The sequence below is a fragment of the Paroedura picta genome, chromosome 8 (assembly GCF_049243985.1).
Source record: "Paroedura picta isolate Pp20150507F chromosome 8, Ppicta_v3.0, whole genome shotgun sequence".
Lineage (NCBI taxonomy): Eukaryota > Metazoa > Chordata > Lepidosauria > Squamata > Gekkonidae > Paroedura > Paroedura picta.
In genome coordinates, this window is record NC_135376.1 from 89240843 (window position 1) to 89268223 (window position 27381).

At 44.6% G+C, this 27381-nt stretch overlaps 1 protein-coding gene across 4 annotated transcripts in view; it reads left to right on the forward strand.

Annotated features, from left to right (window-relative positions):
• Positions 1-27381, forward strand: part of TET1 (tet methylcytosine dioxygenase 1) — a 93761-nt gene that overhangs the window by 12797 nt on the left and 53583 nt on the right. For 2 of the 4 annotated variants that reach the window (XM_077350796.1, XM_077350797.1), the window contains exons 2-4: positions 2901-4956; positions 15571-15621; positions 24815-27323. In XM_077350796.1, coding sequence (XP_077206911.1) covers positions 3022-4956; positions 15571-15621; positions 24815-27323 — 4495 coding nt within the window. In that variant the 5' untranslated portion in view covers positions 2901-3021. The remainder of the gene's footprint in view (positions 1-2900; positions 4957-15570; positions 15622-24814; positions 27324-27381) is intronic. The other 2 variants (XM_077350799.1, XM_077350798.1) reach the window with 2 other exon arrangements.

Below are 27381 nucleotides of genomic sequence, written 5' to 3' on the forward strand. Positions count from 1 at the left end.
GTCTGGACATGAGCTGGAATTCTAGGGGTCCACAGGTTCTATCTGGAGGCTAGCGTTCCTATTGTGGGTGGAGTGTGGGGAGGGGAGAGTGCTCAGTGGGGATGCGATACCCGAGAGTCCCCTCCAAAGCTGTCATTTTCGTAAGGGAAACTTTCTCTTCTCTCAAGGGAAAATAGCCACAACATTTATGATTTCTGAATTTTTTATTGTGACCAAAGCAACAGATCATGTTCCCCAGAAATATGAAACAAAGAAACCCATTGGGCTGGTTGGCCTCAAGCAAATGCCTGGTGGAGGAGCTTCCTTTTGCAGGCCCTGCGAAATTGTGAGAGTTCGGACAGGGCCATGATCTCTTCAGGAAGCTTGGTCGACCAGGTGGGGGCCAGGACTCAGAAGGCTCTGGCCCTTGTTGAGGTCCGACTTGCTTCTCTGGGGCCAGGGAACCGCAGCCAGCTGGAGGTGGCGGAACATAAGGCAGTGGGGGGTATAGGCAGTGTCTCTCAGAATCTGGAATTCAACTGGGAGCCAGCTGAGTTGTTGAAGTATAAGCCGGATGTGGGACCTCTGTGGTGTATTAGTGAAAATCCTGGCTGCAGCGTTCTGTACCAGCTGTAGTTTCCGGATCAAGGATAAGGGTAGGCCTGCATAGAGCGAGTTACAGAAATCCAGTCTAGAGGTGACCGTCGCATGGATCACTGTGGCTAGGTGTTCGGGGGCCAAGTAGGGCGCTAGTAGTTTGGCTAAGCGGAGGTGATGAAATGCCAGCCGTGCTACCTTGTGACCTGGGATTCCATTGTAAGGGAAGCATCCAGGATCACGCCGAGGTTCCTGGCGAAGCTGTTATGAGCTGCACTCCATCCAGGGTAGGCAGGTACGCTTCCTCCCATGGTCCCTTTTTGCCCAGCCACAGGACCTCTGTCTTTGGAAGGTTGAACTTCAGACAACTCTGCTTGAACCATTTTGTCCCTGCTTTCAGGAAGCTGGCTAATGCTTCTGGGGGAGAGTCAGGATGGTCATCCTTCAGGAGGAAGAGCTGGGTGTCATCTGCATATTGGTGGCAAACCAACCCAAACCTCCACATCAACTGAGCAAGAGGGCACATGAAGATATTAAATAGGATAGAAGACTGCTCCTTGTGGGACTCCACATGTGAGCTGGTGACAGCTAGATACTCTCCCCTGATACTGGATCAGGGGAATGGTGTGGACATAGTTTATCTGGATTTCAGTAAAGCTTTTGATAAGGTTCCACATGATATTCTTGTTGACAGGTTGGTAAAATGCGGTATGGATCCTAATTCTGTCAGGTGGATCAATAACTAATTGACAGATCGTACCCAGAGGGTACTTGTTAATGGTTCAGCATCCTCTTGGAAAAGAGTGACAAGTGGAGTACCCCAAGGATCTGTCCTGGGACCTGTTATTTGGATGAGGGATTAGAGGGGATACTTATTAAATTTGCAGACGATACTAAACTGGGAGTGGTAGCAAACACAACCGAAGACAGAATCAAAATACAGGATGATCTTGATAGGCTTGAGAAGTGGGCTAAATGGAATAAAATGAAGTTCAATAGGGACAAATGTAAAGTTCTGCATTTAGGTAGGAAAACCAAAGACACCAATATAGGATGGGGGAGACTTGTCTTGGCAGTAGCATGTACGAAAAGGATCTAGGAGTCTGAGTAGACTATACATTGAACATGAGTCAGTAGTGTGACTTGGTGGTTAAGAAGGCAAATGGGATTTTGAGCTGTATCTAACGGAGTATCGTGTCCAGATCATGTGAGATGATGGTACCGCTGTATTCTGCTCTAGTTTGGCCTCACGGAGTACTGTGTTCAATTTTGGGCACCCCAGTTGAAGAGGGCAGTCTTTGGATTTCCTCCGTGACTATTCTAATGATAAGGATTAATTTAGTATTTAATTACCTCATTTGTACGCTGCCTTTCCAACCAATGGAGTCCCAAAGCAGTTTACATTCTTCTCCTACTTTCTTCTCATAACAACACTGCAAGGTAGGTTAGGCTGAGAGGCCAGCTGGCCCAAGGTCACCCAGTGAGCTTTCGTGGCAGAATGGGGATTCAAACCTGGGTCTTCTAGATTCAGGTCTGACACACTAACATTTACATTATACTCTGTTATCATGTGGGTTCCCTCCTCCTCATTAATCATGTGAACAAGCAACATGAGAGGCAGGAGGGAATGGATATTTAGAGTTCATTGTTCATTTTGGCTTGAAACAGAACTTGTTTTTTGTTTTTGGATTGTAGCCATTATTTCTCGTTCCATACAGAATAAATATGCTGAGCAATTATTTTCTCCATTGTTTCTGATAGTTTCTATCCTTAAAAGGATATTGGCGTATCCTTCTCCTCCCTTAATTGTAATCAGATTCACTTTAGGGTTAAACATTGATATGTTGAAATCACAAGAGATTCCAGCTATTCATGATTCAGTGGGATGTGGTCACAGCTTACTTTTCCTGGATTGTGCCAAGTGTATTTGAATGAATATAGGATTGTTGGATCCGCGTTGCCTATATATACATACAAATGCGCAGCCAACTTGCTGCAATCTCAGCAAAGGGCTTCTAAATAGGGTTACCTAGTAGGGAAACACCTGGAGATTTGGGAGATAGAGCCTGAGGAGGATGGGGTTTGGGGAGGAGAGGGACTTCAGGAGGGTATAATGCCCTAGAGTCTATCTTCCAAAGAGGCCATTTTCCCTAGGTGAATTAATATCTGTTGCCTGGAGATCAATTATAATCCTGGGAGATCTGCAGCCACCATCATACAGCCCACTTGTAAAAATTATCAAAATTATGTGTGTTGAAGCCCTTTAATCAGTCTACCATGTGATGTTAGTAATCACCGTTGACTCTTGAATTTTTCTGTTTCAGCTCCATCCCGTACAGAGACTACCACATTGAACATGCGAGTTTCTCCTGAGGCGAAAAGCTTTCACAAGAATCGGCGTCCTATAATTCTCCCTCCTAGTTTCACGCCTGCGGTCTGACAGCCATGGCACGTGATTCTCGATCATCACGGCTAGCAAAAAAAGAGGAGGCCAGCAAAAAGAAACGAAGCCCTATCAAATGTAAATGTTGCCAAGCCCCAAAAGATGCCAAGAAGACTTCTCCAAAGGCGGAAAGTTCTGCCAGGGGCCGAAAGCCAATGGAAGAAAAAACTGATGGCAAGAAAAAGCCACAAGTCCAGAAGCCGCCCTTAAATCCCTCCTGCCGATTCCTCAGGAGCAGCGTCGCCAAAGCCTTTTCAGGAGCCCCTTGGGTGAATCTGGAGTTGACTAATGAGGTTCTCTTTCCTCAGGAGCCTCCTCTGAGCTGCAATGGCTTTACAATGACACTTCGCAGGAAGCCATTTGCCCATGCCCTGTTCCAGAAACCAACGCTTGCAAAAGTCAAGAAACCTAGCTCGGAACAGAATGTGAGGAAGAAAAGTAAGTGCGAATCCGAAGCCTCTCCTTTATCACAAGGGAAACCGGCTGAAGAGGCACCCAGATCTTCCAAACAAGAGTTATGCCAAAAGGACCAATTGTCTCCTCCCAAACCAGAAGAGCCTCTGTGTGGTGCAGGAGGAAGCCCTGCTTCTGAATGTGAAGGTCAAAGACTAAAAGGAGAGACTTCTCATGAGAAAAATATAGCTGCTTCTAACATCGCTGTCTCCAGTAGCCCTCATCCAGAAACATTAAGTGAGCAGAGTGAGTGTGAAGAACTTGGGGCTAGGGAACAGGCACTAAGTGATCTGTCAACGAACGACTCAACTGAAACTTTGGCTCATTCTGTGGGTCCACTTCAACACCTGTGCTCTGCTGTTCCTTCAGCGGTACAGAAAAACGAACTAGGAATGGTTGCAAAATCACAGTTTGAGAGTGGCTCAGGGTCGCCATCTGCCCTTAAAGAACATTCCAATTCACATTCCAGTTCTGCACAGGCACTTTCCTTGGAGACAAAATCAAAGGTGGTTGTAAAAAAATCATTGTCTTCTGTAGAATCTCACTCCAGAACAGACTGTGCTTTGGTGCTAGCTAATTGTGAACCTGATGCTGATGTTTTGATTACCTCTGAATTAATTTCAAAATTGCATTTAGACGATCGGTCCATGTTACCTGAGACCCACTTTAAACATGTTCCTGAGCCTACTGATAAAGGAGAAACTGATTCCCAAGATGCCTCCATATCAGAAGGCTGGTTAAAAGATCCAAGCTTTTGCATGGAATCTCAAACACCCAAAGACTTGGAATTGGAGGCAACCACTCAAGTACTTGGGTCCTTTGTCAGCTCTAGACCCAATTACCTAGAATGTGACCCAATGAACAAAGTTTGTGAACAAGTTTCTAATGCCTATTTAAGTAGTTTTATTTTGGGAGATATTCAACGGACACTTAAAAAGATTTCTGCAGAAACTTTTCTCTTAGGGTCGGTGGCTATGCCTATTACGACTCTCAGCCTGGAAACAAACACAACATGTTCTGTTTCAGTAAGCAACCAGGTATTTCCAGAAACACTTCCCAAATTCCCTGGAAGCTCCAATCCAGGGTTGCAATCAAACACTGCAGCGGACACAGAGGGGACAATTCTGCCGCGTGAATCCATTCCAAAGCCTCAGGATCCATTGCCACAATTGGGTGATGATGTGAGCTCCATCTGGCCAGTCACGAAAAGCGGGGCCAATCCAGTTACAGGTTTAGAACCATCCTCTTATGGAAGTCCAACCAATGGCTCTTCTGTCCCAAATACCTCACTGCAACCTGCATTGGAAAAGAAGAAGCGGCGGCGATGTGGAGTATGCGAACCTTGTCTGCGGAAAACTAACTGTGAAGAATGTAGCTGCTGCCGAAAACGCAAAACGAGTCACCGGATATGTAAAAAGAGAAAATGTGAAGAACTGAAGAAGCCCCCTCCCCTGTCCGTCATGCTGCCCTTTCTACCCCTCGAGGTAAGGAAAGAGGATGTCTTTGAGAACCCATAAAATCTGTAGGAGGTTTTTGCAGAATTATGAACACTGGGGTTTATATCACCTATATTATGTTTGGAATATACAGTATTTGCTGGTGTATAAGACTACTTTCCCCCCCTGAAAAACATGCTTCCAAGTGGGGGGGTCGTCCTATACGCCGGGTGCACTTCAGTTGGGATAGACATAGCTGCCCAGTGGCCCATAGTACTGTATTTTGAGTGGAAATGTGGGGGGGGGGGGGTCTTACACGCCCAGTCGTCTTATATACCGGCAAATACAGTAGGTGGGATTAATGGCAGTGGTCAATGCAGTTCTAATTACCAGGCGCAATCGAACATTGTCAGAAGCACAATTACGCTCACTGAGATCAGTGCAGAGGGATTGTATGCCTGTGAACGTGCGTAAAACGAATAGCAAACAAGTTGTTATTGTACATTCACGTGCAGAGAAAGCACTGAATGCAGGCTTTCACAATCAGGATTTCATGAAACCCTGGGGTTTCTTGCCGGCTCCGGAAGGATTTCCCGAATGAGTGGACGTTAATATATTTTATATATTTTTTAAAAATGTTAAAACAGTTATTGGATGATATGACCATATATGGTCATGTTGATCTGCCTTCCCCTCCTGAAATGGCCAGTGATGGACCTGGAGGGGGTGGTAAGGGGAGGGGCCCCAGATGAGCATGTACACAGCTCTGCTTCCCAACCGTATTCTGCATGATTGCATCACTTCTGGGGTTTCTTGAAGCCTGAAGAATGTTTCAAGGGTTTCTCAATGGTAAAAAAGTTGAGAAAGATCTGACTTAATGTGATGGACTTCATAGAATTTTAGGGCAAAATTTAGGAGGGTGCTAAAACTGGAGGCTGCTAAATACTTTGGATATTATCTTTTTCTTTTAAAATTTTATTATTTTTAAATTTTAGCATATTTTCCCCTTTGCCTGCCTTTTTCCCAAGGAGTTTAAGGAAGTGTATCGTGGGTCTCCCCTTTTTTGTTTTACCCTTACAATCATCCTGTGATGAAGATTTACACTCTGCGGGTGATAATCTATTGGTCGTTCCCGGCTCCAGGGAAGCACGCCTGGCCTCGACCAGGGCCAGGGCCTTTTCAGTCCTGGCCCCATCCTGGTGGAAGGAGCTCCCAGGAGAGCTGCAGGCCCTGCGGGATCTATCAGCATTCCGCAGGACCTGCAAAACGGAGCTCTTCCGCCGGGTCTATGGTTGAGGCCAGGATCAGTGCAGAAGATCATAAGGTCCCCCTTACATATTTCCATAGTTAAATAACATCTTGTTACTATTAACATCTTAAACCATCCAGCCTTCTTTCTTCCTTCCCCCCCTTGAGTGGTAGGGTGGGGTGGGTTCTCACTTTTCGCCATGTTTTGTACCGTGTTATGATTGTGATTGGATTTTTTGTGTCCTGTTAACTGGGGTTTTAATTGTTTTTATGGACTTATGTAACCCACCACGAACTGGCTTCGAGAGTGGCGGGGAATGACTATAACTATAATTCCACTAAGTCTATAACTGACCCATGATTACTGTTTAGTTAGCTAGTGATGCCTTTCTCCTTGAGACTCAATCTGGATTGCACAGGCCAGCTTTATAAGCAGGAATTTGATCCTAAGTCTCAGTTAGTATAACCCAGACTGCTGTACCACTCGGATTTATGGAGATAGATTCATGTGAGTAGCTGTGTTGGTCTGAAGGAGCAAAGCAAAGTCGGAGTACAGTAGCACCTTTAAGTCCACCAAAGTTTTATTCAAGGTGTGAGCTTTCATGTGCATGCACACTTCATCAGACAATGAAATGTCATTAGACTACATATTGGGTTCAACTCCAGTCCGAAAAACATAGTAGAGGGAATAAAATCCCAAAGGACTGATAACCTTATAAACTCAGTGGGTTATTCTAGCAAGGCTCTTGAACCTGCTAAACACCTTCGTTATACTGCATGTTTGCTAGATATTTTCACAACACTGTTTAATAATCTACTGCTAATTTCCTCTCCCCTTATATATTTAGTCTAGTGAATTCCATTTCATTGTCTGAAGAAGTATGAACATGAAAGCTCACACCTTGAAGAAAACTTTGTTGATCTTAAGGGTGCCACAAGTCTCGAACTTTGTTCTCCCCCTTTATGAAACATTCCTTTGATTGTTTGTTGTTATTTTTTTCAAGCAAACAAACTGTCAGATCCAGATTGTACTGGTGAACTGAACTGTGTTTTCTCGATGGGTTATAAGCAGCTAAGCATGTTCCGTATATATGAATTATATTTCTGAAATAACATTTCCTGTGAGTAATTTCAGTGATGTAAATATTTGCTCTTAATAACATAGATCACTTTTCTTTGTAGATGTTTTGTATAATCAGACTAAAAATTGCAGCTGGGCTCATGATGGTTCCCATTCCCTGACTATTCCCCCACCCCCCATCATGGTAGGAGACGGTTTTAATTTTCGCCTATGAATTTAAAGACTACACTTCTCAATCTGTTTATAGGTCCAAGTACTGAGACTCTGTATGTGGTTTCTTGTGCTTGTTTCCTGTAAAGAAACATTGGTGCTGTAGGGCATTTTGATTTCTTTATCACCAGTCACTGCAATTTGATGTGAAGAATTCAGTAAACGTGACATTCTCTTATTTTTTGGCTCTTACTTTTTGACACTGCACCTGGGATTTGTGAACCTGGGATTTGAAAGCAGGCAGGTATCACCATCTGAGTGTAGATGGGGAACCCAGGGAAAGGTCCACCAGCCACACACAGAAGCAGTTCTGTTGTGCTGAAATAATTTAGACCATAATGATTTGGAATGGGCATGTGGTTTCTTTTTATGTTGGCATTGTAATAGGCAGCGGTTCTGGCAAGCTGGCAGACTTCACCGGACAATGAATGGCATTCGTTGTATGTTTGGTTCAATAGGGCATGTTCTATGCATTGTGAAGGTGTTCTTTGAAAAATCAGCAACAAAACAGCAGATGCAAGGGGCTGTTCTGAAATCTTACAGGCCTCTGTGGGAATCTCCCATGGATTGCTGGTTGTTGAAACTCAGATGTCAGTTGATGAATGAAGTTCCTCATCCGCGGGTAGATTTAACTATCCATACTCATTGAATTATTTCTTGTATTTCGGAGAACAGGCCACTGGAAAGGTCTGGCAACAGTATGCTTAATTAGCTGATGGAAAGGACAGGCTATGAGAGACGAGTGTTTCAGTATCCTTCACATGGCAAAGGAAATGTAGTAAATATTTTTCCCAATGGTTTATGCAGAACGTTAAAGGGAACTTGATAATCATAGCAGTCAGCATAACAGAAAAGTTTAGAATGGCAAAGATCAACAAGTCCCTAGAACTTTGAAGGCATATTGTGTGTATGTGTGTGTGGGGGGGGATATTGTGGCTGATTTTCACATTTCAGGGTTCCAAAGCAGCCATTTTCCCGAGGCAAAGCAAAACAAATGTTATAAATAAATAAATAATGCACAAATAATTTTTTTGTAATTCGGAGAGATCTCCAGCCTTCACCTGGGGGTTGGCAGCCCAGTTCAGTATGGGGGGGGAAGCATACATCGATGGAGTACTTTCATGTGGTTTACTAGGTAACACATGGATATTCTTCCCGGGTCTTATTTTTGCAGTCATTCGTATGAGATGACGTATGATTATGTATAGGATATTTTGGAACAAGGTATCAGTTTTGTTTCGAGTCCAGTGGCACCTTTAAGACCAGCAGAGGTATGAGGTTTCATGTGCACGCACACTTCCTCAGATACGATGTTTATGGAATTCTACATTGAACCGGCAGCATTTTCAAGGGGAGGGAGGAATTTGCCTCCTGCATCTGAGCCTTTCACAGTCCAAAGTGTCTTTAAGATTCTCACAGGCCAGACCCTACTCTTGTGGATGTGTAATTTTGTCTGTCTATAGACTGTTTCTGCGCTGGAGGTTGTTTTGCCAGGCTGCAGGCTGAAGTTTGAGCTGGGACAGGTTACCCCACCTCTTCCTGCTCCTGCATGGGGGAACTTTTGGCCCGGTGTACCTCGTCCTTCCTGGATTTGTGCTCCTGCACAGGAGCCAGGGCAGCCAAATTCCCAATGTGGAAACAGCCTATCTAGTACATAAGAATTTTCTTCCAAGGCATTTGGGGTGCCATGTGTGGTTTTTGCCTTCCCTGTTTTGTCCTCAAATCAACCCTGTGAAGCAGATAGGCTGAGAGTGGAATTTTAACTTCAGTCTCCCCAGCCCTATTTCTCAGAATTCTACTAATACATTCTGATGCCCATGCTTTGCATATCGTGTTCTGAGCCAGAGGTAATAAGGTTTCTTAGCCCTGTCCTATGTGTGTTTTCCCAGAGGAAAGTCTCACTGAGTTCAACAGGGCTGTCTTCCATATAGATTTGTAGCTCAGTCCCCGTGCAGAATCAGGTATGATGGTGGTTCGGTGTGGCTTGCTTAAGTCGTCATCCAATCAGCTTGTTCCTATGCAGTCTTCCATCTGACTTGTGTGCAATTATGATTCAGTAAGACTAGTTCCACGCAGGTGAAAGTAGAGCTGAGTTCCTGAGAGCAGATGTCAAGGTCCTTTGCATTCTTAAAAGCAGCCACCAGGTTGTCCCCAAGTTGCACACTGATGCCTCAGAATGGCTTATCTGGTCTGTAAACCTTTCCTTGGTCTCATCTTGAGATGGGAAGCTTCCAGAAATGTTGAGGCTATGGGGGGGAACTCCTCCCATTGAAATATTTAGAAAAACTAAAATGCGTGCAATGCTTGCTGTCCTATCAAGCCTAAATTAGTTTTATCCGTCATTTATCCTTCATTTAGCGTACAAAATTGCAATGTTAGAAATATTTCTGGACATTAAACATTATAGCTGCTTTTGGTTTCTGCAAGCAAAGCTGTAAATATACCCAATGCTTAAGAGAAAACCACAAGCTGGTGCACCTTATGCTACCTTAGCCCATATACCTTAATTTTTGCTATCTGAAAACTAGGGGAGAAATTAGGATTTAAACTGAAAACACAAGTTTTGTGATGTATCACATAGAATATATTCTTCAGTCAGAAGACATGGTCACACAACGGGTCAATAATATTTTCACAGCTAGATGTAGTTCTACCTTTTGTTGCTGATGGGTAGAGAGACCTCAGTTCTCAATGAAATGTTCAGCGTTTTCATCAGAGGCTTTGGCACAGTTTCTGCCCTACCTACTTCCAGTCTTTTTTCCCTCTTCAGCAATGTAGGGCAATAAGCCCCACGTAGGGCAGTGATCCTCAGTTTGTGGGCATCTGCTTCATGGCAGTCTGAGGAAGAGGGGGAAAGTTCAGCCATAAGACTCTGACCAGAAGTGCCACAGAAGCTCTGAAAGCTCTGTACGCTGCCCTCATGAAGTTCTGGTTTCCTTCTAGGCACAGAAATACATCTTGTGTTTCAGAACTGTATATATCCACAGCAGGGGTGGCCAAAATATGGCTCTCCAGATGTCCATGGACTACAATTATCCCTCCCACCACCTTCACATCTCTACTCTGGTATGATCTGCTGAACAGGCCTCTCCACCCAAATTCTGCCAGATAAGTTTGACAGACCCCACTGGCCTGTAACACATGGGAATAGCAGTCTCAGTAGACAAACGGCTTCATTTCTGCCTCCTTTAGGTTCTAAAGCCAGGAAATGATCGGCATAAATGTTTTAGTCAAATTACTGAATGAAAGGAAATCATACTGGGCAGTTGTTGGTCGGGCTTTTGGGCATGCCCTCTAAACCATCTTTTTCATCATTTGTTGCGTAATGACAAAGTAATTTATGGAAGTCACACAATACGACAGCCGTTGCTCTGCATTTGCTGCCTGACCCAGTTGAAATGAAGGCAGGGTTTGAATGAGGAACGGCAAATAAGTGTTTTCTGCTTATTTAGGGTCAGGAGTCATACATTCATTTGTTTGAGAGGAGACAGAATCACCAGCCAGCGTTGAGCTGTTCCTAATAACACGTTAAGAAAACGACCTTATCATTATTTGCCAGATGACTCCAGGCTCCTTTGATGTAGGTCTTGATGGAACTGGGGGTATAAAGAGAAGAGATGAAGAGTTGGAGCAAAGAATCAGGAAATGGCCAGGCAGTGGTATGGCAGAGGACTCAGTTGCAGCAGGAGCAACAGAAAGATGGATAGGTGGATCTGAAATCCAGAGAAACGGGGAAGGGATCTGCCCACAACTACTAGGTACATCTGTGGCCACCACTAATGGCCAAATGGAGCTCCATAGTTTTATTTGGCTTTTTCTAAGTCTAAGAAGGTTGCAGAAGTCTTTTCAGCTGCTTTTTCATGGAAGAGCATATTGTGTCACTTTGCTTTAACCAACTTGCAGAAGGGGGTGAATTCTTGGAGGCACGGTTGCTTTCATCTAGTGGCCAGGCAGTTCCAAAACTTGTCTGTCTTGTCCTGATGGGAGAATACTGATTAGGCAGATAACCTTTGGGGCTGAAAACAAACATTTAGTAACACTTCAGATGAAACCGGTTAGAGCAAAACCAAACTACAGAGCAGGAGCCAAGTCTGGGTGGGGAATCCGCAGGATGCTAAAAGCCCATCAATTTCTACAGACTTAAGAAGGGTATAACTCTGCATAGGATTGCAGTGTGAGGAAGTCCCCGGCAGATGGGCACTCACAAATAATTAGCTGACATTAAGCACAACCAGAATACTTGAGGCTTGCATACGTTGTTGCACCATGAAGCCTTATGGAGCCAGTATGGTTATGGATGTTGGGGTTTGGCTGGCTGTCCCAATGGAACCTCCTTTCTAGTACTGCTGGCCTCAAAGTACTCCAATGCTACTGAGAGCAAAGAAATGAGGGGGGCACCCCCATGATTGTGCTGGGTCCAGGATGGGACTGCCAGATCACTGGAAACCTTTGTGATAACCCCTCTCCTCAAAACACCCAGTGGATGAATTAATGAATGGTTAAAATCTGGCAAAATTGACTAGACCAGTTAATGTAATTAAGTCCACAGGCAACCCTTTGCTTCCCTACGATCAGATGAGTCTTGTAACCACAATGTTTCCTGCATAATTTCAATTATTTAGCAACCAGACATCTGCCAAGGTCGCCGGGAAAGAATGGTGGGAGGGGAGGTAGGAAGTGATTAAGGCCCGGAGCGAAAAAGATTTCAGCAGAGGCCAGGTCAAGACAAGGATGAAGTCTAGCCTTTCTGTCCATCTTTTATTTTAGGCTAAGCATGCTTCCCTTTGATTTCGCCTGACCTCCTCATTGTATCGCAGCTTTGCTTCTTCACTCCTTTCTTTAAGCCTCCTCTCTGCCTTTTTAATGAGCTGCTCCCTATTCTTGAACTTCTTTTTCAATGTCAGTTTCATTTTCTTGGGCAGTTCTGTGCACAGTGCATTTTGTACATGGAATGCAGAGCTCCCATTTTTATTCATCCCCCTCCAGGTCTCTTCCCATTTGTATGGCACAGCATTCGTTTCATCCTGAGAATTCTAGATTATTGTGTCAGTAAAGTATTGTCTCTGACCCTTACCATGCTGAGACATACAGGAGTTTTTTTGTGTGAAATATTTGTAAGCAGCATGGGAAAGGGAAAAACTGTCAAACAGCCCTGCAGTGCAAATATTTGACTGCGGGCAGCGCGGAACTAGTAATTTCTTTACTTTTAAATTAACCTGTGTGTTTCAAAACATCAAGTCTTCCATCTTTTGCATAAACCATGAGTGGCCAAATGCTGGTTCTCTGGATGTCCATGGACTACAATTCCCATGAGACACTGCCAACTTCATGCTGACAGGGGTTCATGGGAATTGTAGTCCATGGCCATCCAGAGAGCTGCAGCTTGGCCACCCTGGACTGTCACTTCCCCAATTAGATATGCAAACAGGTAACACATTTGTATTTATTTGTGTTTCCTCATATTTAGTTGCAATTTAATATACTAAAAAGTGTATATCTGCATAAATCTTGGTTGTGTGGTGACAGCAACTGCATTCGACTCTTTCATTAAACAAAAAGCTGTAGTATCTCACGGCTACAAGTCGAATGCACATTTAATGGGAAGTAAGCTTGATTGGAGAAAGTGAAACTTCTGAGTAAGTATGTCTAGGATCAGACCAGACTAGGGCAAAAAATGCACTGGTTGGCTGTGAGAAACTTTGAAATATACATTTAACTCGCCATGCATATGTGCACATATTTGCATTTCTGCAAACTGGTGGCAAGATTCACTTATCCTGTGATGATGTCTACGATAGTTAGGAAAAGCACAACTTGTGAAGTAGCCCTTAAGAAAATGTATCACGTAAAAATACCACACTTTGCTCTCTTGAAATTAATGACCTCTTAATTCTATGCTTATTCTTACTCCAGAAGTATGCATAAAAATTTGGTTCTTGGTTTGTTTGTTTTTTTGGTACCCTGCTTTTTATTGCCTTTATGCTCAAAGGCATCCCAAAACAGTTTATAGTCAGCTTCTTTTCTTCTCCCCACAACAGACATTCTTTGTAGGGGGACTCAGAGAGCTTTGAGAGAACTGTGATTGACCCAAGGTCACTCAGCTGGCTGCATGTGGAGAAGTGGGGAATTGAACCAGGTTCTCCAGATTAGAGGGTTCCACTCTTAACTATTTCCTCTCCCATCTTGGTGATCACCCATGTGGCCAGCATTCAACGATAAGAGGACATCGCCTGTATGTGCTTTGGCTTGGGGGTGGGAATCTGTCAAGCCTGTGGAATGAGAAATGCCAGATGCCTTCTTTGTAGTATGGCAAATTACAGATTGTAGTTGGTGCCTACTTGACAAAAATCGTGCACCTAGACTTGGCATGTTCCTTCTGATCAGCTATGTGAACACTGGCAGGTGACTTCACATGTCCTCATGCTATGTATTGATGACTAGCCAGTGAATGTGTGCAGCATCTTACGTGCAATTTGGGTGATGAAGACACATGCATTAGCACATGTTTATGGCTAGCTGCTTTAATCTAGTTGGCTGTGCCCAAACAGCTAAAGTAGCAAGGGAAGATGAGCAAACTGTAAACCAGAGAAATTTAGTTCTTCTCTGGTGCTTTCGGGCAGTTGGCGTGTTGCAGATTATTTAAACTGTGTGCATAGCGGTCAACTTTGTGGCAAAGTTGCAGTGGCAAACTGCGGGCTTCGGCTTTGTGAAGAGTGCCAGCTCCGCTGCTGGACCACACACTCACCTGCTGCAAATAAGACACCTTCTGATATCTACCTGTGGGCAGTAATTAAGGACCATTTTGAAGCTGCGGAGTGAAAACAAAAATGCTTCCCCCCCCCCAATTATGTCCTCCTGCTTTTAGCCAGCTTATGGGTGGGGGAGGGATGAGCCTCTCTCCCATGTCGACTCCAATATTTTCAAAAAAAAGCCACCATGGAGAGCTGTCCCCAGCGGCTGGCCCATTCCATCCTCGGCATGCCCCTGTCCCTTTTGCGGCAGTAGGTGGGCGATGCTCCCAGGGTCGGCCTGTAGCTTAGACCCCCCCCCCCCATAGATGGCTTCCCACCCTTGGCCGTCGACGACCCGCAGGGCGCGAGTGGGCGCCGCCGGGGTTGACCCGGGGACAGGCACGCCAGACGGTGTCCTCGCGTCACCCGCCCGATTACAAACGGCCAACATGTCTGCGGGCAAAAGCCCCGGGCCTTTCCCCGGCCGCCCCCCCCCCCCAAAGGGCTCGCGCGCCGGCCAAGCGCAAAACTGCGCGGTGCGCCTACGTGTGTGTGTTTGTGTGCGCGCGCGCTTCCCCCTCGCTTCCGCCTTGGCCCCTCACTCGCCCGCCTCCAGCCGCTGTTGTCTCTCTCTCTCTCTCTCTCTCCTCCCCCCCCCCCCGCCCCGATCCGCGGAGTCCATGTCGCAGCTTGCGCTCTCTCCCCGCGTCCTCTTGCTCGGAGCGAAGCCCTTATAGGCGACCCTTTGTTTGGGAAGGGCGCTTTGGAGAGCGCCTGGCCTCGCCTCGCCATTGGCCGAGCCTCTTCTGGAGCCCCCCTCCCCCCCTCCCTCCCTCCCTCCCCCCCGTCAGAATATTGGCGAGGCATGCCCAGCACGTCCCCAGTGTTGGCAGGCAGGCAGGCAGGCAGGCAGGGCTGTGCTTGCCGCCTAGCGCTGGTGCCGCCGCCACCGCCGCTGTTTTGAAAGCACCATGATAACAACACCCCGAAAGCGGCGTGAAGAAGCGCTCCAGTGTGGAGGGTTCTTCTGCGGGAGGAAGCAAGATGGCTACCTTGTGGGCTCCGCTGTGAAGAATGCAGCGCCCGAGTAGACCCGAATCGGAGAGGGGGGAAGGCGACTGGGCCCTCCTTCCTGCCTTCGCCCTCGTGCCCCGGGGGCGCTTCGGTGCCGGGGACCGGGTCGACTGAAGTCGCTGCCCGCTCTTCCCTTTTTCTTTTCTTATTTTTGGTTTTCCCCCTTCCCCCCCCTCGTTTTTGGCAAGAGGAACCTTTGTGCTTCAAGACTTCTTCTAACGTTACCAATAAAAAAGAAAAGAGAGAGAGAGAGACTGCTTTACAAATAATTTTCTGATCCACCCCAGACTTATTCTGCAATTTGATGTTTTTCTTTAGGTGCTATCTGAAAACAAAAGGCCTCAGAGAAGGAAGCAAAGAGTTCGAAAGGTAATCCGATCATTGCTTTATTAATGATTATGATAATGATGATATATCCCCGTCTATTGGGGAAAAACAACAACACTACCTTGCTAAGGGATAGAAAGTGAAAAGTGTGCAGGTCTGATAGACATTGCGTTCCTCAGATCTTTTAATATATATATATATATATATATGGCTGGGCTTTTTGGTTTTTGTAAAAGCATATTGACATTTGTCTTCCCCTCTGAATGGCAGAGTGTGTTTTTGTAGCGATTTAACTCCTTGTGCACAAGATGGCAGGTTACAGTCTAACCACTCTTGATGCATCGAAAATGACTGATGACACCGTTCATTCATGAATTGGCACACTTCTTAGCGTGCATGTTTTTTTGTGTGTGTGTTTTGTTTGGGAACAAGCTGGGTGTGAAGTGCTAGATCTTGGGTGCTGTGTTAAAGATGAAAGTATTCCCTTGTTGTGTTTATAAAAAAATGTTGGATTGCTTCTGGTTTCCTCACATTGGACAATCTTAAATGACAGCAACGTCTGTTTCAGGCAGATTATAGTCGCTGGATGCTGGACTGAAAACATTTCTAAATTCAATGGAGCTTTTTTTTAAAGGTTGCTATGGGGTTACTGCTGACGTGAAAATGAAGGATGAAACCTTCATTTGTATGTTGAGTGTTTTCTCGTGCACACGTAACTGGTTCCTATAAATGGCAGCCCTCTTCTCTTCGGCAAGGCGGGGAAGCCCTGTGCACGTATAGAGGAAATCCCTGCTAAGAATGGGGATTCCCCATCTCATAGTAGAGAATGAGGCCCCTCCCACACGTGTCAGAGCGCTGTGTCATTGGAGCCTTCCAGAGTTCTGGATCATGGACGGTGGGGTTTTGGAATTTTTTTTTTTTTAGTTGTGTTCCTAAGGTGAAAAGGTATTGTTCGTGTGTTGGCACACTTTTGCTATTTGTTTGTTGTTGTCTGTGGTATTGGCATAAAGTTGTGTTTTGTGAGAGCCCTGGCGTTGCGATTGGCATGTGGCATTTTGAGTCCCAACGACTGGGCTGGAAAGTACGTGAATCAAACTGGGGTCCTTTTGAATTGGGGACTATTTGGTGTGGATCGTGGAAATATGTGGCAAGCCGACTGTGCTATTCGTGGCTCATCATTTGAAGACGGGATGTACGATGTAGATTGTAAAGGTAACTGTGCAAGTGTCTTGTTTGAAACCCATCCCCCAACGCGTTTACAGAAAAACAAGTAAGCTTCAATTCTACTGAAGAATGAGGCTTGCTGCCTGACCCTATCCATATTTACGCACAAGTAAGTTCCGTTGGTTTCACTTGAGCTGACTTCCAAATTAGTGCCTAAGGCTACCGACCTGTGCGCACCTAGCCATGCTTACAGCTCTCTTCACAACGAGGGCAGGGAAGAATGCTGAAGTTTGTCTGGAATGAACATATAACTTTTAACTTGGTGAAAAGGAGAGCTAATTATTTCCCAAACGTGAGCGTTTGACTCTAAGATATTCAACTTGTTTTGCTTTTATTTGAAACCAGACTCTTCTGTTACGTTGGCATTTACTCTTTGCTCTTATTTGAATTGATGACAAGCCTAAAACTTAGGATCTGATTCTTGTTTGGATTCTTCGTTCTTCCAGTATCAGCGAGATCTATTTCTAAGTGGACGGGGTATGGATTCCGGTACATCCATTAAATTCCTCTGTGCTCTTGCATTGCTGTCATTTTCATGCATGGGGAAGAATTTTGTGTTGGAATGTGCTAGTTTTATTGCTTTCTTGTACCAAGTCTAGTGGTTGTCGTTGCATTTTATCACTGTATACTAGTAATTCACTTTGGGCTTGAGCCAGAAGGATTGCAGTCCAGCTCTTTGAATGTGAGTGACAATAAGTTGTGCGTTCAGGCTAGGCATTGCGTGTATTTGTGTTGCAGAGCTCCCTGCAACAATGTTTAATCAAGTCATGTCTCAGACCTGTGCAGGAGCTGGTGTTTTCAAACTCATGTACCGTTATGTACAGTATATTAATGCATCTGGAATAATGTTCTCAATTAACTTACTAATGTGGATAGGAGTCCCTATTCATTTCTAGGATATTTGCATAAGAAATTTTCCTTAGGTTATACTACATTAGCTTTCTTGGAGGCAATGGGAATTGGACAACCTAGATCCCAGCGGTTGAGTTAACTTGGATTATGGTGTTGCAGCTCACTAAACGTGACCAGGTGGAAAAAGGTCATAAGTACAGAAGAGTGATGGGTTAATAGCTAATCTGATTTCAGTTACCTTCAGTTACGTTGATATTTGCTCGGTTTAATAAGACCTAGGGTGTGTTTGTAAGCCTTGTAGTTATTGTCAAGTCAGATATTTTATTACACGGTCCAAGACACATCAGAGATAACATCAGAACAAATATAAAATATAATACAGTATGTCAAAGGAAAGAGCATACATAAGATTAAATTAAAAACCTTCATACATACTTGCAGATATTCTTATCTACCTAGGGTCTATGCATCTAAATTTTAAACATTCCTTCTGACATTTTATTATATAGTTACTGAAGGTACATCCTTGTTTCACAAATCTGCTTTACATGCTAAAACAACAGAATGACATTTTTAAAAAGAAGTAGCTTCTTAATAGTGTCAATACCTTCATATTGATCAGGTTTTTCTCTCTCTCTTTTTGCTGTCAGTTCACATTTGTCTCATGGCAACCCCATAGAATTTACAAGGCAAGCAATGAGCAGAGGGAGTTTGCCATTCCTGGCCTCTGCATAGCAACCTTAGACTTCCATGATGTTCTCTCATTCCAGGGATGACCATGCTTAACTCCAGAGATCTGAGCCCATTTCTCATATGTAAACTTTAATCTTCTCTTTTGTTACTTTGACATGCAGCATATGAGGAACATGAGGTAAGATGTACAGAACTAGAGGCAAGGTGAATGCAGCTATAATCAGCTGCTGAATACAGGCATATCTGCAGACCTTGCAGCGAGGAGACCGGCCCACTAGGTTTAAGCTAGCCTCAGCCCATCTAAGTCTCCTGTTTGGTATTCATCAAGAACTGTCTCAGGACAGGCTCCATAGGTAAAGGTGAGCATCTGGAGCCATGAGACAGCACAGTGTGTTGTAGTTAAGGTGTTGGAGATCCAGACATGAATCCTCACTCTGCTGTGGAAACCTGCTGGGTGACCATGGGCCTATCATAGGCTGTCAGCTTAATCTAGCTCACTAGATAGTTGTGTGTATAAAATGGAGGAGCTGAGAATGATACATTGCTCTGAGCTCCTTTGGGGAAGGGTAGGTTAAATATGTATGCAGTAAACATCAAAATTGCCAGATGTCAGAGTCCTGTGAATCTCATTGGTGGGGCTCCGGAGGCCTCTCCTCAAAAAGGACGTGAGCAAAATTGAAAGGGTGCAGAGGAGAGTGACAAGGAGACCTGAGGACCAAGCCTTGTGGAAAGGCTGAAGGACTTGGGAATGTTCAGTCTCGAGAAGAGGAGGTTGAGAGGAGACAGGATGGCTCTTGAAAGATTGAAAGATTGTCACTTGGGAGAGGGCAGGAAGCAGTTCCTATTGGCAGCAGAGGATAGGACCTGCACTAATTGGTTCAAACTATGATGAGAATGGTACTGGCTAGATATCAGGAAAAAAATGTTCTCAGTCAGTGTAGTTCAGCAATGGAATTGGCTGCCAAAGGAGGCGGTGAGCTCCTTCTCACTGGCAATCAGCAGCTGGACAGATACTTATCCTGGATGCTTTAGGCTGATCCTGCATTGAGCAAGGGGTTGCATTAGATGGCCTGTATGGTCCCTTCCAACTCCGTGATTCTGTAAACACTATAACTGGGACCTGACATTTCAGTTCATTTGTAGGATCCAAAGTTCTGCCAACAGGCCTGAAAGTATCCTTAGGTTTTCTTAGTTATTTATGTCAGCTGTTCATCATCACCTGGTTTCACACAATCTCGAGTATTCCAGTAACCACTAGGAAATACCCAAGCCATTGGTGTGCTTAGTAATTGGTTTGAAAAGTACCGTTGGGTGTGGATGACGTGCCAGCCTTGGTTGCTGCTGTCCTCTTTTCCAAGTGTGATAACATCCCCATCTTTTGTGCATACACGTCTGCATGAAATTCACCAAACGTGCTCAACAAGCTCTAAAGGCTTAAGTCGCGAAAGGCACAACTTTCCTCCAATAATCCAGCCACCATTAAACTAATAAGCAGTGGTCAAATTCATAGACTGACAGAGAAGCCCGAGATAATAAACAGCAAAACACAGGCGCCATCAACAAAGCAGGCTAGCAGGTTAACGTCAGTGTGGCACTTTAAAAAATGTTAGTGTTGATGTATGTCTAATATTAATGGCACTTCCATGGAGAATGCTCTCCTGGTAAGCAACCAGCTGCTGTGAAGAACTGGCCATGTTCCTATGGGAGAAAGCAATCTTTTAGAGTTCTGTAGGACTTTAGAGGTCCCCAGAAATTGAGATGCATCTGGAAACAGATACCTTTTAGCCATACACTCTTCTGGCATGGCAGAGTGGGGAATGAGACCAAACCTTCCCTGGGAATCTGGAAGGTTGCATAGAACTTTCTAATTATGTTTTGCTATCTCAAACCATTCCCATATTGCTTGTCACTGTGTGTTTAGAATGCCTGATTCTTATGTCTTGCATTTAAGTTGTTCATTGCCTTGGGGAAAACTTGTAGTATGCAGTATACACCTGGATTGAATTCTGAGAAATTAGCTTTTAATGTCTCCCTGAACACATGCCCGGAGCAAATTGGAAGGGCATTTTTCTTCATCCAGCTATTTGGAAGACAATTTCTTCCAGTGCTTCTTCGTGTAAATGGTAATAAAGTAGTCTTAACTTCCAAAAGCTTAAATTCAGATTATACCTGAACTATTAAACCAGAGAATGATGTGTTTGGACACCAAGCTGGTTTCTTGCAGGTTTAAATTTGTCCAACTGCAACATGGAAGTTACAATGATGACTTTTCTCTTAAGATGTCTATGAATATAAAATATTTTGCAGGTTGGAGAAGAAGTAGGCCTGAAAGACTGAACAAAATTCCATTTTTATACAAGTAGGAGACTTGAAGTTTCAAACCTTCCAATAAAAACACAGATGGAAATGATTTACAAATGCTTGATTTAAAACAAATTAAAACAAATAATTTTGTACCGTGCAGACAGTTTATGTGTAAAAGAACAAACCGCTAAAAATTAAATCATGTCCTCATTAGTGACCCTGTAAATAAATGGCAGCATAACGGAGGAGGTAAAATTGTCAGACTTTCAGATCTGTGGGAAGAAAGGAAAAACATATGACGGTTTTGTTTGCAAACCTCCTGTTTGTTCCGAGCTTAAAGTTTTATCGAGAGCTCTCTTTGGTCCCAGTGAGTGGCACAGGTAGAAGGGGCTTTACTAAGGAAGTCAATGCTGTCAGGAAAGAACTCCCACTGCAATGGCTGTTTTGTTTTCTTTAGTTAAAAGAAACTCTATTTACTTGGTAAATGATGTGGAAAAACAAACAGAACTAACTGAGAGGTGAGCAACAGGAAGTGTCCTCTGAATAAGTAAAATTTTATTTTTTATTGGGGAGTATTCTGATACCTTGCATGCAAAAATGATACAAATCAGGGTCTCTTCCCCGTCCCCGTTCCCCCCCCCCCCCCCAATGTGTCTCTTCTGTGGCTAGTCATCTTTTCCACTCCAAAAGGATTCTTTTGTTTTGGGATTTATTGGGGGCATATTTTGAAAATTATGGCATGTACGATACGCTAGAGGTGGTTGTTGTTTAAGTCTTAGGAAGGCCTGTACAGCTGATTATGCACAAAACCCAACGTAGACTGCCTTCGAATTCACTGAAGGATTTCTGGGAACATGAGCAAGGCATAGCTTTCTTGCTTCTTCCCTCCTGCTGTAGCTCCAAAATGCTTCACCTGAGGGACATGACCCCCTTGCCTTGAAGAACAGCATGAGTTGGCAGTTGGATTGGCAGAAGAAGAACCCTCCCTCTGTTCATGGAAAGCCTTTGATGGAGCCAAGTAAGCCTGTTCTTGCTTCTCTCCTGGGAGACAAAACTTGAAGGTTTATCAGACTCCTGGCAGGTGCCAGTATGAGCTTGGTGCCTTATAAATTCTGCAGGGCTTCCACTGAATAAATCCTGCAGCAGTGCTTTAGAGGTACCAAGAGTTGTGCTGCCTTTTCCAAAGTCGTTAGCAATTTGCTGGTGTTCCAGAGATACCCTTGAATTTTCAGTTATAAGTGGCATACCATGCAGTCAGTCTGGATTTGCCCATCTTTCCCTTCCACCGGCCAGTGGGAAGTCATCCTCTTTGGGAGTCTTTAAAAAAGGAACTGCGCAAATATCTAACTTAGGGACAGCATGCCTTAGACACACCATATCCCACAGCGTAGCCCTGTTGGTCTTGTTGTATTTCAGAATGGAAAAACTGATCATAAATGTCTATATCAAGGGTGACCAAACTGTATGCAGCACACTTAGTTGCATCTGATTCCCTGCTCCTCCTCCACATGCAGCCAGCTGGATGACCCTAGGCCAGTTTCAGAGCTCTCTCAGCCCCACCTCTCAGTGATGTTTGCTGATTACCCTCGATTCGAAGAATGCTTAAGTTATATTTAGGGCAGAACTGACACAATTTAATGAGGGAAGGGCTATAGCAGGACATGATCAGTTTTAATGATACGGGTCAGTGTGACTGATGTCTATGGCTACAGAGGCTCAGGCAGGAGAATACCAGCCTTTAGGAAGGATAACCAATCTGCTGTCATTCAGTATTTGATGGAACTGCACCAATAATAGCATTTAACCCTTGAGGCTGGAGTGTTGGCATTAAGGGTACCATATGCTGGGTTCTCTGCAGGAGAGTCGGTGTGGTTTCAGTCAGTGTGTTGCTTTAGCATGTGACCGAAAGTGACTGTGGATAAATGTGGGGACCATCTGTGCCACAGTTTTAGCACCTGGCCCTTCCCCACTATGCAGATATGGGAAGGAGCGCGTTCTCACTGCCACATCTGCTCTCAGATTGATGAAATCCACCATGGGTGCCTTACTGTGCCTGCAAGTGAAGCTTCCCTGCAGCTTTTGGCTATTCCCACTTGTGACAAGTGGCTATAATATTTTAGACGGTCTTCTCAGTTGCAGTCCTTCAGTTTGGTGGGCTCTGGGGGGATTCTCATAGACAGTTGCGCAAACAGCAATCCGGTCTGCGTCAAATTGCTATGAGGCAGGGTTAGTTTGTTCAGCTGGGCTGTAGCACCCCGAGAGAAATATTAGTATTACTTTCTTCTCTCCCCCCCCCCCCCGCTGCCTCTGGATCAAGTTCCCTCCCTTCATCTGTCTGTCTTTTCAGAAAGTAATCTCATTTGGGTAAATAAGGCCGCAAAAGTGACTAGCTAGGTGGGGAAATTCAATTAGCCTGCCTCTCCCTAATATTCTGCTGAATTATTCTGTGGCTTGAAAGAAGACCCACAGAGTTCTAGAAAGCGTTCCTGCCTGGTCATGTAGAGGCAGTTCTTACTTGACATGGGTCACTGACCAAGTGGCTTCTTCCTAGCCGGCTTCAGTAGTTCTGAAGTTCGTGTCTCCTTCCAGTTAACTTTCGGACCAGGTGGGGCACAAAGGAACAGAAATGGGCCTTGTTAGTTTCTGATTGGCAGGACTGCATGAAACATTTGGATTAGCAAAGCTTGTTTGATGCATGCCTCAGGCCTCCACCTTCATTTTGCCTCTTCAATATTAGCACTTTTGCATAGTAAGAGAAGCTGCGGTGGTGGTGATGTTTTTTTTTTTTTTTAATCATTAACCCTTATCCCAGGTACCAGTCACTCCCATCTAAATCCCAAATTCTGTTATTGCTTTGTCTCCTATTCCTGTGTAACTTCACCAGCTCCGGTCTTTATTCACCATTGTATACATACTCCCATTTCCAGTATCTCCTGCATTACGTCACTCGCATTCCATAGGTCACCCCCGGTAACTGTAATCACTCCTCCGGGCTTCACACACAGAGCTCTCATCATCCTTCTTTAATCTCTCGTCACTTGGTACGCTAATGCTTTCCCTTCATATTTTGAATCGCTCAAGGCAAGCCCTGTCTAGAGTTGTCTGGGCTGTTGTGTTGCAGATTGGTCGAATGGGTGAAATGTGGGATATGCAACATGGAGAAACCCCAGTGCCTGTAGGTGGTCCAGGCTTGTTATATGGTGAAGCTCATTTGCCTTCTTTTGCTAACATCGTTTAAATTATTTATTAAAATTTGAATCGTGAAATTTTTTAGAAATTTTTTTTAATTCAGGAAAAACCCACACTACTGTTTTCCTCTCCCAAACTGTCTCAATAACCAGTACCTTCTGCCTCTGAACTACTTGCAAGACAGAGCTCTTCCGCCAGGTTTATGGCTGAGGCCAGGGCATGGAAGATTGTATGGGCTCCCTAGAAGAGAGTACCACGGGCCAGACCATCTCCGCTGGTGGACCACCGGCATTGCAGCCCCAAGAGAAAGCCTACGGCAGGGGTGGCAGTGGGAGATATTTTGCTGCCAGGATATATGGATTGAATGGAGATATTATAGTGTCTTTTACTGTGGGATTTTATTGTGTAACCCGCCGTGAGACAGCTTGCCAGGAGCAATGGGAAACAAATCCAATAATAATAATAACAATACGCCTTTCCATATCACTGGAAGTACTGAATCGAGCCAGATATGCATATCCAGTCACACTTTTGTCATACATATGGTGCAGAAGAGGGGATCAACACTTCAGATATATATTGCAGACTTTGTAGAGTTCTGCTCATCTGAAATGGCTATCCCTGCCTAGGAAGACATGAAAAATCAAACCTTTATGCTTGCTGCAGAACAATTTTCTGGAGACTGTGTGTGCTCCCCATTTAAGTGGGATTCACTTCAGAGTAGCCATGCTTGTTTGGAAGGAAATGTCACTGATGGTTGGATTGACAGGAAACTGTGTGGCCACTTATGCTTTTGTAGCTGTGCTGCTACTCTTTGTGTTGACAGTTAACTGCTTTTGCCTCTGTGTTTGTGTGTGTGTGACATATCTGTCCTGCCCCTACCTATAAAAAAGTGGATTAGGCATGTACCAGTGCTGCCATGGTTTCTGGGGTCACAACTCCGGCTAAAACCCTATTTGTGTTGTTTTTGTAGGGAGACGTGGAGAACAAACCAGTAAATGGCTGCAGACCGGAGCTCATGGAATGTATTGCAAATGGCCATAGTGAAAAATACAAGGTGAATCCAAACCAACCACTGCCTTGGGAAAATGCACAGACGTATGAAAAGGGAAGTATGACCGGCTTAGAAACTGAGAAGTGGGCGCAGAATGAGAAGCCATTGCTTAGCGTCCACGTGAACGGAGACCTCTGTGAAATCGGAGTGGGGAATGAGAATTTAAAGCATTCCGAAAAGGATGCCAGAATCATTTATTCTCCCGGTGCGTTAGATGAGCCCAAAAAGTTGTTTGCACAATCTGTTAAAAACGGTATCAAGAGCATACCGTATTCACCAGCAGAATGTGATTTGTCGTTGGAAAAACACGTGAGCGGAAGTGCAGATGCAGCAGAAAGCTGCAAAGAGAATGACTCCGATGCCTTCGGGACTGGTGCTTCTGCGCTGAACCACCTCGGCGCTTTGACCACTGGAACATGTGGTGCTCCTCCCCCCCCAAACAGTCATGTTCCAGTGAAGCAGGTGGAGAACTCTGATGCCATTCAAGAATCTCAGAACTCACTTTTGCAAACCATTTCACTCTTGGACCTGCAGGACAAGCCGTCGTGTCCTCCTGTGCATGGGGAACATGGCTGTCTTCAGGATGGTGCTTCAAACATATCAAGCAAGGATCCCCAGCCTGAAGATTTGTCACTTCAGTCACCTTTTTTATCACTGATTAAAAACAGAAATCTAACTGTCGAGCAGGTCGTCGCCATTGAGGCATTAACGCGTCTGTCTGAAGTCTCTTTAGGGGCCTCTTCACCAGCAAAATCAGAAAGCGGTCAATGTACAGAGCAAGAAACAACTTCTCATTCACTTAACAATTACAGAAAGGAGAATTCTCATGCTTTGACATCAGCGCTGAAAGCAATTAAAGGGACTTGCCCGCCAAAAGACCAAGCGCTTTATCCTTGTGGTCATTCACAGAGAAAAAACCTTCCGAATAATTTGCTTTATAACGGTCAAAGTGCTACTTCTGAACTCCATAATAAATTCACAGGTCCATCTAGCTTATTGCGTCGATTACATTTCACTCCAAGAGATACTAAGCTTTTCCCTTCGGTAGCGTCTGGTGGAAATTTAAGTCATACGACCAAGAAACATCCTCTTCATCATAAAGCTGCCATTGGGCCATGTTCCAAAAACTCAAATACTGTCAAACAACGGAGGAACAGAGTGGAAATGCTTGGGAAATGGGAGGGAAAGGCTATTCATGGCCTGAATTCAAAAAGTAATTCCGTAATTAAGGATGGTATTCATAGCCAAGATGAAGAAGACGTAGCTACCCAATTAACTCAACTTGCAGCAATAATTGAATCCACAAACCCGGATCAGAAGACATCATTTCTTAGTCGAATACCACTAGATATGCAATCAAAATATAAACAGGACCAGTGCCTATTGCAGAAGAAACAATCGGTATTCGTAAGGAACAATTATAGCTCGCTGCTAGTCAAGCAAAGGCAGCCTGTGCGGAAAAATGACAAACCTGTACCCAGAGTAAAAAGATTAAAGAAGAAGCCTCAACCTGTCTCTGACCAACAAAATAGTCAGCCACAGCAAGAAGGCCCGTTTAGTGAGTTACAGGACAAACCAAGGAAGTCTTCTAAACTGCGCAAGCCCGGCCGGATTGGACCACAAGACTCCAAGCTAACTGTGATGGGGAAAAAATCTTCTAGAACCAAAGTACAAAAGGTGCGGAATCAGATGACATTGCCATCACAGCAAAAAACAGCGATGTTGTTTCTTCCCAAAACGCAAATAATATTCCATAGACCTTTACCTGCCTCAGCACAGGACAAAATGAAAGACAAGCTACTTAACCATGCAATGGTGGCTGAACACATCAAAACTATGGGCTCTGGCGGTGTGCAGAACGCTGATCCTCCAAGCAGTGCCTCTGTTGCTCTGCAGCACAGTGACCTACCCTCCTGTAATCTTCCAGCTATTTCTCACTTGGACCCACAAACTTGTTTCAACCAAGGAAGTGAAAATATGCAGATGTTTACAGAAAAGGACAAGACTTCTCAGGTACAGCAAGCAATGAATCTCACTCAGATGCATCCTTTGCCTCAGCCCTTCAGTCAGTCCAGTCAGAGAGGGGATGAAATCTGTGCAGAAAACAAAGCAAAACTCCAGCTGGAGGCTGTGGAGCAACAAAAGGGTCAGAAGCTTCAGACCATTAATGGTGGGGAGCCCCCTTCAAAGGACCCATTGCAGACTCTCAGGAATGCTGAGGGTGCAGATGAGGTTAGGATTCCAACATCAGGAAGGCTGGAGAATGAGAATCCACAGAATACTGGGATCTTAGGGAATTCTCCAGCAAAAAATACGCTCAGTAGCTTTCTTGAATCACCTATGAAATTCCTAGACACCCCTACAAAGAACCTAATTGATACTCCTACAAAGAGAGGACAGACTGATTTTCCGTCATGTGACTGTGTTGGTAAGTGCTGCTTGGTTTGCTGTTGTCTAGAGTTTTCAAATGTGTGTTTTCTCGCAGA